General features: G+C 33.5%; 1 protein-coding gene across 1 annotated transcript in view; it reads left to right on the top strand.

Annotated features, from left to right (window-relative positions):
- LOC133183604 (thioredoxin domain-containing protein 16-like) overlaps positions 1-12320 on the top strand; it is a 28591-nt gene extending 16271 nt beyond the window's left edge. The window contains exons 4-20 of the mRNA XM_061318539.1: positions 203-324; positions 427-517; positions 1732-1888; positions 2173-2336; positions 3365-3446; positions 4020-4215; positions 4417-4566; positions 4932-5160; positions 5307-5440; positions 5547-5631; positions 7445-7592; positions 7832-7992; positions 8272-8371; positions 8512-8611; positions 9492-9635; positions 10216-10295; positions 12057-12320. Of these exons, the coding sequence (XP_061174523.1) occupies positions 203-324; positions 427-517; positions 1732-1888; positions 2173-2336; positions 3365-3446; positions 4020-4215; positions 4417-4566; positions 4932-5160; positions 5307-5440; positions 5547-5631; positions 7445-7592; positions 7832-7992; positions 8272-8371; positions 8512-8611; positions 9492-9635; positions 10216-10295; positions 12057-12305 (2392 nt within the window). The 3' untranslated portion in view covers positions 12306-12320. The remainder of the gene's footprint in view (positions 1-202; positions 325-426; positions 518-1731; positions 1889-2172; positions 2337-3364; positions 3447-4019; positions 4216-4416; positions 4567-4931; positions 5161-5306; positions 5441-5546; positions 5632-7444; positions 7593-7831; positions 7993-8271; positions 8372-8511; positions 8612-9491; positions 9636-10215; positions 10296-12056) is intronic.
- The last annotated feature ends 1204 nt before the right edge of the window (positions 12321-13524 follow it).

Raw genomic sequence — 13524 nt, 5'->3', positions numbered from 1 at the left:
AAGGAAATTTAATGGTCACAAAATATATGATAGAAAGTCTCTTGATCAATTGGTGGCTATGGCAGGTTTGACTGTATGTCTAAAGTGGGAAAATTTTAAAAAGACCTGACCTAGAACCAAATAGTGGAAAACATCTAATATAATAGTCTTTCCTGATAGTAGCTTATATTTAATTGAATTAAAATGTTTTTAATTTTAAAAGACTTGCTCTACTTCGAGAAGTTCCAATACTACAATCCCAAGAAGAGAGGGAGAACTTTATAAACAAACACAAAGGAACACGTGATATTGTCTTCTCATTCCAGAAAGCCATTGGAACATATGGTTAGAAATCATTTTTTAAAAGCCTATTTGAAAACTGATGTAAATATTTCTGGTTGAACTGTTTGTAAGCTACCCCATATTTGACTAAATATCTATTTTCAGAACATAGAATTTTCATGGAAGTGGCCTATGCATTCCATCACAAATTTCAGTTTGCTATAAGTACAGCCACAAAAGCAGTGACAGGACTTGTGTAAGTCTTATGTGTAATTCTGAAGTTTGTATATCTTTAAGGAGTTCAATACTAGGAGTTTGACTTGAGAAAAAGAATTTTGATGAGTAGTCGACTATCGTTCAACTAAAGCCCTGGATTATTGGACTAGGCACAGGGGCCTGAAAGAGCCATAGCGCATTTGATAGGCATTTTCGCCTACTGTAGTAGTGATTTCTCAAATACATTTTTTAGCCAATATTTTGTTATACAATCTTAGTTTATACATTAGTGAACTCAAATTACACCATAGTAGTATTTAAATATTAATAGTTCCCTTATACAATTAATATGGAAATTATTCAGTTTGTATGGATTATATAGTAAATATTAAGGTAGCTACCTAAACTATGACAAACTGTTGCCAAAGACCACCCTTAACCAGAAAAACAACTTCTGAATAATTTTTTGGGGGTATGACTGCACCTTATTACATTTAGATTTTGGGTTAAAGATGGTCTTAATATTGAAAATGATAAAAATATATTTTCAATTTTCTTTATCATATTTCGAAAAATTTACTAATCTGAGGCCTGTTCAACAGAGCGAACATCCGCGAGCGCTCGCGAACATTTCTGTTGGAGGGATAAGGAAATTTAGCGAGCGCTCGCGGACGTTCGCTCTGTTGAACAGGCCTCTGGCTAAAATTTATCATTTGGACATCAATGACTTTGTGGTGCATTGGTATAATCGCTGGACTGAAAATCTCATGATTCTGAGATCGAGACTAGTATTTTCCATTCATGTGCTTTTTTAAATTTTTTTTTTTGAATTGAACAGGAATGTCAATAAATAGAAACGAGTGATTTCCTTTTAAATTCTCGAGTCAGCCGTGTCGTCGGCAAGGCAGCTATGGCTCTTTGTATTGTTAAAAAAAATCCCAGAAAAAAATACTAGATGTGTTTTTTAGTAGAAGGTGGAAATTTTATTTCAGGTATTATTTTTTTATTTGGATAAAAAACTTCAGACTCCTGTGGACTAGGCTATCCAAGAGAATCTGATACATGTATCCTTAGTTATTATACAAGTATAATTTTGTCAAATTTTAATTCATTTGCATTTATAGACAGATTCTGTTACTTAATTCTATTGAAGCAAATGTTTCTTTATTGGTAATAATTATTAAAACTGTTAATTGAAACATGAGATTTTAAGTGTTTTGTTAAGAAAAATAATTATATTTTGTTTCCTTTCAGACCCTCCCCAGAAACATTAGATGATGCAAGAGTTTGGTTCTTGATGTGTAGTCAGGTTACCAACAAAGAAGATGACTGCTTTATCAAGTTTTATGATGATAAGATGGATTTGTCTTCCCTTGCCAGTTTTATGAGAAGACTTGACACACCACCAAATGTTGGTCAAATACCTCTTCTGAATGTTCCAACAAATAATCTTTTCATGTTACTGAAAATCTTATTTAAACTTGCAAGATTTTTTTTTAATGGGCATGGCTCTTTCATTTGACCATATAAACTTAATCATCCAGTCAACCATATATTTGAAAAGTAAATCTTACAGGCGTGGATTTCATAAAAAAGTTTTACTGATCTCATTAAATTAAAGACAAATTTATCATTTGAATAAAATTTGAAGAAAAAATAGATACATGTAGCATAGCCTGAGTGTGTAAATTTCAGTTTGACATCCCTGGTGATGGCACCACTCATCCATACACCCCTGACCTGGGTCTCCATTTGGTGTACCTGTTCTACCGGGAATCTACCAAGGATACGGTTGATGAGCTGATCCGCTTGATTGGGAATCAGTTTCATGGAACAGCTGCCTTCATTACCATTAACGTGTAAGTGTAGCAAGTTGGCACAAAGTAATGAATTCTAGGTGTCCTTTAATCTATCCTTTTTAAAACGTCCCTCGGCAGTGATATTCAGTATAACAAAGTTTATGAGGATCTCTGTTTTAAAGAATTCTCTCCTTTAAAAATAAGTTGATAACGCCTGCCATTTTGCTACGCAAAATTTGAAGGAAAAATTGAATTTTCAAAAAACTTGGTTGTAAAGAATTCTTATTTATATAGAAGTGAAAAATTCTCTTCCATTGTTATTATTTCTTTTTTTTTTTGAGAATTTCTTTCTTTATAGCCAAATCTAATCAGAGTGATTTTTTAAAATCATTATATGTTCTTTATTTCATTTGAACGAAGCTCTTCGTAATGATGCAGAGTATAAATAAACAATTTTTTAGGGAAGATACACTTACCATAATATATAAAAAATCTAGATATTTTAATCGAACTACATCAACAAACTTCATAATACAGATATGATAAAACCTCATTCAAAAGGAATAAAAGCTGGTAGATTCCTTATTCTTAATATGCATTTAACCTTCCTTAAATAACAAAATCTGATTATCTTAAGGAATTCCTTATCCCTAATGAGGATTATATGGATTTTTTGCTCATAAGAAACTAAAACTTTGTGTTTCAAGGAACTCCTTGTTTCTAATAAGAATTATTTTCTTTTAAGGAACTAAATGTAGGTATCCCAAGGAATTCCTAATACCCAGTGTATTAAAGATAAATGGACTCTTGCTTATAAGAACTAAAATTTGGTGTTCCAATGAATTCCTTACTCCAAATTAGGATACATTGTACCTTCTCAAAAGGAACTAAAACTGATTATAATAAGGAATTCCTGATTAGCAGATTTTACCACGGTACTTTGTGTTTGAATGTATTTGTAGACAGTTCTTATTAATGATTTTGAAGGTAATTCCTTCTTTAAACTATTTTGAGATGCTGCATTACAGTTTAGTAATCACAATTTAGATTTTGGTAAATTTTTGTTAACTCAATTTTTGTCATTTAAGGGAGACCACTCTTCCTGAGGTTGTTGGATTAGATGCTTTTCCACCAAGTACACCAGAAGTTGCTGTGCAATTAAAATCGGAGGTGAAAAAATTTCCTATTAATTTTTCCTTTTAAAAAACAGACTTTTGAGATACTTTAATTATTTTTTATCTTAAACGAATAACTTCCTTGGTACCTATAAAACTCACAAGGTAGACAATGCCACCATCTCAATTTTTTCTAGTTCAATCACATCAATTATGTTACATGTAATTGCCTGTGCTTTTAACAGTATAGGTAGAACAACAATATATGAGAGAATAAAAGTACAGTGAAAACTGTTAAAGCTGACATCTGTGCAATCTGTTTCACTGTGAATTCCTACCCTTGCATAAATCTCAATTTACTTTTTTCTATGTTCTTTACACTGTGTAATCTAACACCCTGTCTATTCCAACACAAAATTTGTCTCCCAGTGGATGTCAGATTAGACGGTTACACTGTACCTGTGTTACCTCCTCACAAACCCTCAGGTATTCACATTTTTGTAGGCTTCACATAAAATCATTGGAGTTCAGAGTCTATGAATGTATGAAGAGTATAACAATTTTACATAGAAAGAATTCATTTTCTCAAAAACGGAGAACAGATAACATCAAACGTGTTCTATTTCAGAAAAATCTGGTTCACATGACCGAGGCCTGGTCACTAGATAGTGCATTTGAGTTTTTTGCCAGTAGACTACATGAATATGAGGTCAGACCAAAGGAGCAGGATAGACAGGGTGTTAGTGATGTGACGGGGAGGGACATGGAGGGTCAAACGTATCCTGAGGGGGAGGTGGAGGAAAAGGACAGATACAGTGAGGAAAGTATGTAGATAAAAAATTGCGATGTTTGCAGGCCCCCTAAAAGCTCTGAATTAGTTGACAATTTGCCAGTACTAACTTTTAAGAGATTTCTTCCGTTGATCCCTGTAATTAGCATATTTTCATTTTAATTTTATATTGTTTGAAGATATTTTTATACTCTGACAAACATATTTTTTAAAAGCTGATTCTCATGTTTTTTAGTTGAGACTGAAGACGACCAAGTAGCAGAGGCAATACAAAGAGCCAGGAGAATTCAGATAGACTTAGAGCTGGCAGAAAGACTAACTGACAAAACATTTTCTACCACCATCAAGGAGAGGGACATTGTCTTCACTCTCTTTTTTCTGCCATGTAAGTGCATTCAATCTTCTGTTGGAACAGAAACATCTCAAAATGAACACACCATTAGAAAGTTTGTTTGAATTGTTGATTTGTTTGACTCATGGTTTCGCTTTGACAATCTAGAAGGTTTAAAAATTTGTAATAAAATTAAATTGGTGCAAATATACCATTGTGAAAGTGGTAGAATATGGAGAATAAAATTGTAAAGAGAATACTCGATAAAGTTCCTTGGTAAAGAGAGTAGACAGCTAGATCACATTTTACATGTAGGTGGGGCAACATTAAGGGAAATATTAAAAATACAAAATTAGGCAGGATTTGGTAAATATATTTTATTTTATTGATTATTACAAGCTGATTTTACTTTCTGACAGTTGATCACAGAAGTTTGGCATTTTTGCGAGCATATGGAGAAGCTGCGAGAAAATTTGAGAATCAAACAGATAGACCATTTACTTTTGTCAACTGTCATGACTGGACAGATGTATGTGCTAAAGAAAACATAACTCATTACCCAATACTGAAAATCTACAGACAAGGGAAATTCCTCAAAGACTATGACAGCATGCTGAGCATTGAAGATGTTGTGAATGCTTATAAATTGTAAGTATTGGTAGCTTCAGATTATTTTTAAATTCAATTTTTTTTTTAATTGACAGTTTTTTTTTGTTTTTTTTTTAATAATTTGTTAATTATCTGAATCTTTATACAGTTGTACATGAAAACTGCTTATGGGTGATTTTTAACAGCTTGAAACAAGAGAAACCTGTTTCTCTAGCTGATAAAGAAGAAATTGAGAAATTCTTCAATGGGGTCCTTCCAGATGGATCCAACATCACAGGGAGTGTGTCTGTAGTAGCCCTCTTTGCTGATCAGAAAAAAGGTTTCTTACTTGGTTTGTTGATGAAATTGGAAATTTGTATTTTTAATTTGATGTAATTTTTTTGGCAGCATTTATTGTTTTAAATGTGTTTTTTGTGATTTTCTAGGTGTACAGACTTTTGAGGAAATGGCCAGGAGCTTGGGAGATAAATTTACTTTTGGAATTAACAGTAATGGACAAGGGAAAGATTTGTAAGTAGTCAGTAACCCCTGGATGGAAAGAAAACCACATGATATGTTATGCTTTATTAAATGTAATGTACTGTAATGGAGTTTAAATTTGCAGGTGTATAATTTCGCTTATTTTTAGCTCACCTGAGCTGAAAGCTCAAGGGAGCTTTTCTGATCACTCATTGTCCGTCATCCATCACATTTTCACATTTTCAACTTCTTCTCAAGAACCACTGGGCCAATTTTAACCAAACTTGCTACAAAGCATCCATGCACAGTTTTGCATAGCGCGTAATTCTACAAGTTGTACACAACGTGTAGATTCATATGTACTCGTAGTAAAGAACGTGTAACTTCTTAATCTCATATTATAGAATATATATTTTTCAGGCGGTGTTTGATGTGATTTTGAGAGTTTATTACGTACATCTATGTATCTTTATTAATCAAAGTCATAGAATTAATTGATAAAAATGGATTGTAAAGTGACTTGTTGAAATGATGTTTTACACGTACTGCTACACGTACAGTTTGTTTAACAGAACACGATGTTAGTTACACGTACTTGTAAAAACACTTCTAGGTTTACACGTAGATGCACACGGTCAAATGCTTAACCTCTCTATTATTAAAATGAAGGGCCAAGCACCCTTCCAAGGGGAGATAATCAAGAAAAGAGAAAAATAGGGTGGGGTCATTAAAAAATCTTCTTCTCAAGAACCACTGCCAGAAAAGCTGAAACTTATGTAGAAGCATCCTTGGGTAGTGTAGATTTTAAATTGTTCAAATCATGACCCCTGGGGGTAGGGCAGGGCCACAATAGGGAATCCAAGTCTTACATTGAAATATTTAGTAAAAAATCTTTAGAAATCTTCTTCTCAAGAACCAAGAACCACTAGGCCAGAAAAGCTGAAACTTAAATGGAAGCATGCTGGGGTAGTGTAGATTCTAAATTGATTAAATCAAGACCCCTGGGGGTAGGGCAGGGCCACAATAGGGAATCCAAGTCTTACATTGAAATATTTAGTAAAAAATCTTTAAAAATCTTCTTCTCAAAAACCACTGGGCCAGAAAAGCTGAAACTTATGTGGAAGCATCCTGGGGTAGTGTAGATTCTAAATTGTTTGAAACATGACCCCTGGGAGTAGGGCGGGGCCACAACAGGGAATCCAATTTTCACATTGAATTATATAGGAACAATCTTTGAAAATCTTCTTCTCAAGAACCACTGGGCCAGAAAAGCTGAAACTTATGTGGAACCATCCTGGAGTAGTGTAGATTCTAAATTGTTTAAATCATGACCCCAGGGGTAGGGTGGGGCCACAATAGGGAATCCAAGTTTTTCATTGAAATATGTAGAAAAAATCTTTAAAAATCTTCTCAAGAACCACTGGGCCAGAAAAGCTGAAACTTAAGTGGAACCATCCTGGGGTAGTGTAGATTCTAAATTGTTCAAATCATGACCCCCAGGGGTAGGGTGGGGCCACAATAAGTACTACAAGCGGGGAAATCAGGTGAAAAACAGCAAGGCCAAAGTTACTCAGGTGTATTGTGGCCCATGGGCCTCTTGTTTTTCCTTCAGCACCTAATTGTTGGTGGGTGAATTTACACAAATGACAATATAAATTATTTTTCAATGGTATATAATGTATTTTTAATGTTGAACTTATTCACCATTTCTTGCATTTGCAATTTTATGGAAATATAGTTAAAACCAAAAGTTATTCACAACCCCCAACCTCCATGCAGTATAGAGGACAGTGATTATCTTTTAAGTTTATATAAAAATGCAGTATTTTTGATATATGACTGTAAATCTATTTTATCATCACAGTGCAAAGAAATATGGCTGTAGTGACCTCCCTTGTGTGGTTATCCTCAGGAGGAATGACCTTGTCCAGCCCTATGTCACCTACAGAGGAGATCTAGCCTCTACTGAGGAGCTGTTCAAATTCATGGAAAAATCCCTTACTCCTTCACTGGTAAATGAATTTCAAAGAAGATAGGGCATGCTGCATACTATTTTCTCTTTGTGGCTTTCAAGAAGCCACATTTTTTTCACTGTGTTAATTCTCATTCACACATTCATGTATTTACTGAAACTTCCTTTTATGAAAATATGTAAACTATACAGAGCCTAGCGGTGTTTAAACAAACATTCATGATTCTAATTTGAAAGCAGTCTCTATGAGTCCTTAACATGTATTATATCTTTCTTTAGGCTGAATTGACACCCTCCATCTTTCCCAGACTATACAAGCAGAACAAGCCATTTGTGATCAGCTTTGTAGATGACACGGAATCATCCAAACAGCTGTTAGAACCCATTCAGAGCCTTGTTAAAGCTGGCACTTACCCAGATGTCATTTTTTGTTTATTGCAGTGAGTGAACATTTTTCAAATTCATTAGCATAAATAATAATAAAACTTTTAGTTTTTCAAAATCCTAAGGAAGTTGATCTTTTCTGTATAATTTTGAAAGAAAATGTACATGATATGTAAGTAATATAGGATATGTAGATATTTATATTTCTAAAAATTAACTTTTCAACATCTGATGTAAGCAATGGTTTTACATGGATATGATTACATGTACATAAATCTTTAATTTTGAAGCATCAGCTTAATGCATAACTCAATGACTATACATATTTTTGGCAGATCTGGTGATATCAATAGCTTTGGGAGGCAGATTTTACAGACCTATCAAAATTCCACCTCTTCCTCTGTACCAGCTTTGTCTTATGCACATCTTAAAGAGGTCAGTTACATTAAAAGATGTATTTAAATCTTTCTTTAATATCTGGATTTCAATTAGGATAATTTCACCTGATGTTTACTGTTAAAGTTTTATTTGCACAAGACCAATGATATTAATACAGATGTATTATTTCTTATTAGGGGAAAGTGTACAATTACTTAGACAAATCCTTTACAAAGGAGCAGATAGAGGCCTGGCTGAAAGACATCCAGACCCAGAGCATTGACGATAAAACACTGTGTATGTCACCTAAGGCTCTTACAACACTTCCATATTCAATTACCCAATGGCTAAGTGAAATTTTACTGCTGTAAAATATAATGTTTTACAATATCATTTAAATGAACTCTTCACCTTTACCCATCCTCCTTGTGTCTGATGGCATATAGGGCCTCAAATTGATTAAAGGATAATATAAACATTACCCACTTATTGTTTTTTAATGAAATTAAAATTCTTCAATATTATAAAGTATGTACCCATTGACTGATTTTTAAATGGAATATATAACAAGGATTTCAATTAGTGTTGTACTGATAATCAGAAAACATCGATTGTCGACAAGAAATGCTACCGATTCTGATGATCGATTATAATTTTTCATAATCAATCATCGGAAACATACCTCTAATACAATACATTCCAGAATTATACATTTCTGGTTTAAAATTTATTTCTTCTTAATGAAAGAAAATGGCATCTGCATCTGATACTAGCCAACTAGCATGAAGCAGAGGTGATTAAGAACCGAGAGGTGCATATATAAAAAGTGTAAAAAAAGCAAAACAACAAAGAAAATAATATATTATCTATTTTATATATTCATGTTAAAAAAATTATATGAAATACTTGTAATAGTCTGTTTTTTTTATATACAAAACTATGACAACCGATTATAATCAGTAAAATCGCATCAAAAGCAGTAACCGATTCCAACCGATGATCGATTATGAAAATTAACCGATGTCCCATCACTAATTTCAATCTTTGATTTGTTTGAAGCAATCATAATTTCAGTTATCATTTTTATAAATTTGATCTTAGGAAATCAGTATTGTCTTTTAATGAAAAAAAATTACTTTAACATTTATTTTTAAAATTTTTAACCCTAATATTTTAGTTTTGCTGAAGGATGGCATGTTTAAACCAAGGCTACAAGGCTATCATTTCCTTGAATTCATAAAGGAAAGTGAAGAAGAGAAGAAAAGAAGTCGAGCCAGAAAAGAGGATCCAGATGTACTGACTGCAAATGTACATGGAATAGGTAAGATCAAGAAAAGGAATCCAGACAGGCTTGCCTGTAAACACAGAATAGGTAAGACAACAAGGAATCCAGACATGCTGGCTGCAAACAAACATGGAATAGGTAACTAAAAAGGAATCCAGACAGCAGGTTACCAAGTTACATGGAATAGTAAGACCAACAAAAGGAATCTAGATAGGCTGGCTGCTTACAAACAGAGAGTAGGTTAGACAAAAAAGGGACACAGACAGGCTGGCTGCAAACATACATGGAGTAAGTAAGACTAAAAAGGGGATCCAGACAGGCTGGCCATCAACAAACACGGAATAGGTAAGACCAAAATAGATCCAGACATGCTAGCTTCCAGTGCACATCGAATGGTTAAGACCAAATAAGAGATCCAGATTTGCTGATTGCCAGCACACATGGAAAAGGTCAGACAAAGCCATCCAGGTGTCTGTTTTTACATCAGAATTTGAATTTTCATTCCCCATGGATCAATAAGTATTAAAAAAATGTTACCTTTACTTGTTTTATTATCATCTTTAATAGCATTATGTCAGTTTCTGAGCTTGTCTTATGTGTGGCATTTTATTGATAGGATTTGACAGTGAGGGAAATGAAGTAGATCCAAGAAAAAATGAAGACAATAAGAGGGAGGAAACAGTGGATGACTCAGAGGTTTGCACAGAGACCTTCTATTATTAGCTCACCTGGCTCAAGTGAGCTTTTCTGATCAAAATTTGTCTGTTGTTGTTGTTGTTGTTATCTTTGTCATAAACTGTTCACATTTTCATCTTCTTCTCAAAAACCACCGGGCCTATTTCAACTAAACTTGACTCAGAGTACTCTTGAGTAAATGGGATTCATGTTTGATTAAATAAGGGCTATATCTTCTTCCAAGGGGAGATAATAAAGAAATATTGAAAATTGGGTGGGGTCATTTAAAAATTTTCTTCTCAAGAACTACTGGGCCAGAAAAGATGAAACTTGCATGAAAGCTTCCTGACATAAAGTAGATTCAAGGATTGGCCACTATGGGTGATAAAAGTTTTACATGGGAATAGATTGGAAAAATCTTTAAAAATATTTTTTAAAGGATGGCAAAGCAATGATCATTCATATTTACCTATATGGAAAACTCCTCAGATTCAATGTTTAGATTCAAGTTTGTTCAAATCATGACCCCTGGGGATAGGAAGGGGCCACAGTGGTAGTCAAAATTTTACATAGGAATACAGTCAAACCTGTTTTAAGAGGCCACCTTTGGGAAATTTGGAAACTGGCCACTTAAGACAGGTGGTCTCTTATTCCAGTTTCCCCTTGAAATAGCCAGTCAGTCAATAAATGAACAACATTTAACATTACAGTTAAAATATTTAATAATCAGAGAATAAAACAGAGACATTAGTCTCCGTTTATTCCAGTTAAAATATATAGGAAAAATGGTCGGGGGGACCTGAAAGTGGCCGCTGACCACGAGTGGCCGTTGATTTCGAGTGGCCGCTAAGACATTTTTAACTGTACATAGGAAAAATCTTTAAAAATCTTTTTCCCAGGAACAGCAAAGCCATGATTAGTTATATTTATGTAAAAGAATCCTCAGATAGTGTAGATTGAAGTTTGTTCAAATCATGACCCCCCAAGGGTAGGCTGGGGCCACAATGGGCAATCAAAGTTTTGCATAGGAATACATAGGAAATATCTTTAAATATCTTTTTCTCAAGAACAGCAAACCCATGATGAGTCATATTGATATGGAAGCATCCTCAGGTAGTGTAGATTTACACTTGTTCAAATCATGTCCCCAGGGGGTAGGGTGGGACCAGAATTGGTGGTCAAAGTTTTACTTGTGAATATATAGGAAATCAATCTTTTAAAATTTTCTATTCATGAACAGCAAAGCAATGATTAGCCATATAAATGTAGAAGCATCTTCAGGCATTGTAGATTGAAAATTAGTCAAATCATATTCCCCTACGGTGGGATGGGCCACAATATATGATCTAAGAATACATGTGTATAGGGAAAATAATCTGCTGATGAAGAACAGAAAGGCCAAAGTTCAGTGATAGGGATAAGAAAAAGGCTTAATGCAACTTTCTCTAGACAAGGATTTTTTTCAGCGGAATATCTTCAACTTCATGCGCATTAATGTCAAATTACGGAATTAACCAATTGGAAAACATTTAACTGTTTGATAAGATACTGAAGAATTGCATCAGAATGAAAATGGCATTCTTCTCATTTGGAATTTGCGACCGTTAATGCTGATTTAATGGTCATAAACATCCATTTTACCGGCTCCTCTTACATGTTGCTGGTAAAATTCATTTTGTGACCGTTAAATAGGCATTTTTAAGGATTGCAAATACCAAATGAGAAAAAATTGTTATTCCCTAATTCCTCATAGTTACAAAGCTTCTGGTAATGTTATTTTAGATAAGGAGAGAGCTGATTGAACTTCAGAAATCACGGCTTTATCATCATGCAGAAGGGAAACACAAACCCCCACACAGGAAGTCTGACGACCACTCAGATACCTCCAAATACACATCTGAGGCTCTACATGTACCTCATACCTCAGAGGCTGGAGGGTCTGGATATCCAGCTCCAGAGGACACTAAACCCACCTCTGATGGATCCACCGCTAGTCCTTCAAAGAAGACAATCATCCATGATGATCTATGATGAGTGTATGCTGATTCATAGCAATACTTGTTTAATAATTTTGGGTGTGGTAGCTTGCATATATATATATATACTATGTATAAAAGCAATCCCATATTTTAAGTTATTTGTTCAAAAAAGGTATACTTTAACAATCTTTTGTAGGGTTGTAATGAATAAAGTAAGCACTTTTTGTTTTTTAAATCAAAACACAAATTTGTCAAGTTAATGCTTAATATTTCTTTAGTCATGTAGAGAATTATTTTTGTCTTCTTTTTTTCCAACAGGAAGTAATTTTTTTTAAGATATTCATGTAATATATTGTATTTTTTTTCAACTTTAATAATTTTTATGTTTCTGTATATGAAGTTGTTATTCATGAAAAATATATATAGTTAGTATATATTTGTAATAATATATGAAATGCAGACTTTCTAATTAGTATATGGTCTGTAATTTAACAATGAACATAAAAGATTTTCATGGAAATTAGTAGGAGAAAGTAAAATAATACCAGTATAGAATAAAATGCTTTATCACATGTTTAGTCCTTTATATAGTGGATATAGCTCATAGGATCTCGTTTTCATATCCACGGTTGTGACATCACAGTGGCTGTTGCATGGATTTTATCAAGTCAAAGTATTATGGATTTACATCTATAAAACAGTATAAAACATGAAATAGCTATGTGTAAAACATGTGACAAAAAGAAACTCCCATGATTTGTGGTTGGATATGATTTTTATATGAGGAGTTGTGTGTTTTTATCCCCTTACAAAGGCTCAGGGATAAAAACACACAACTTGTTGGATAAAAAATCCAACCACAAACCAAGGGGGATCCTATATTTATAATATATTTGATATAGAGTAGTACATATTATTTTTTCATCTTTAGTTATTTTTGAAATTGCTCAAAAGAATTCATATTCTTTTATATATTTTTTTTTTCTTGGTAGGCTATGAGCCAGCTAACAGTAAAAATAAGCAATTAAGAATGTATTGTACATGAATTGTTTTAAATCGATAAATGTGGAACTTAGTGGATCCAAGCAGAAGTTTGGGGTATGTAAGAGGGCTGTTTGGAAATTATTGAGACATTTATGGTTACTCCATAAAGGAAAGAAAGAAATGAAAATTTGTAAATATTTTTAAAAAAACTAATGTGCAAAATTTCTAATTAATAGGCTAATTAGATAATTCCTTGTGAAATTATAAACTTGCATATGTCTTGATCT

The sequence above is a fragment of the Saccostrea echinata genome, unplaced genomic scaffold, assembly GCF_033153115.1.
Source record: "Saccostrea echinata isolate AGI-Se365-2 ecotype Australia unplaced genomic scaffold, CSIRO_AGI_Sech_v1 ptg000009l, whole genome shotgun sequence".
NCBI lineage: Eukaryota > Metazoa > Mollusca > Bivalvia > Ostreida > Ostreidae > Saccostrea > Saccostrea echinata.
This window is presented reverse-complemented; position numbering and strand designations above follow the sequence as displayed.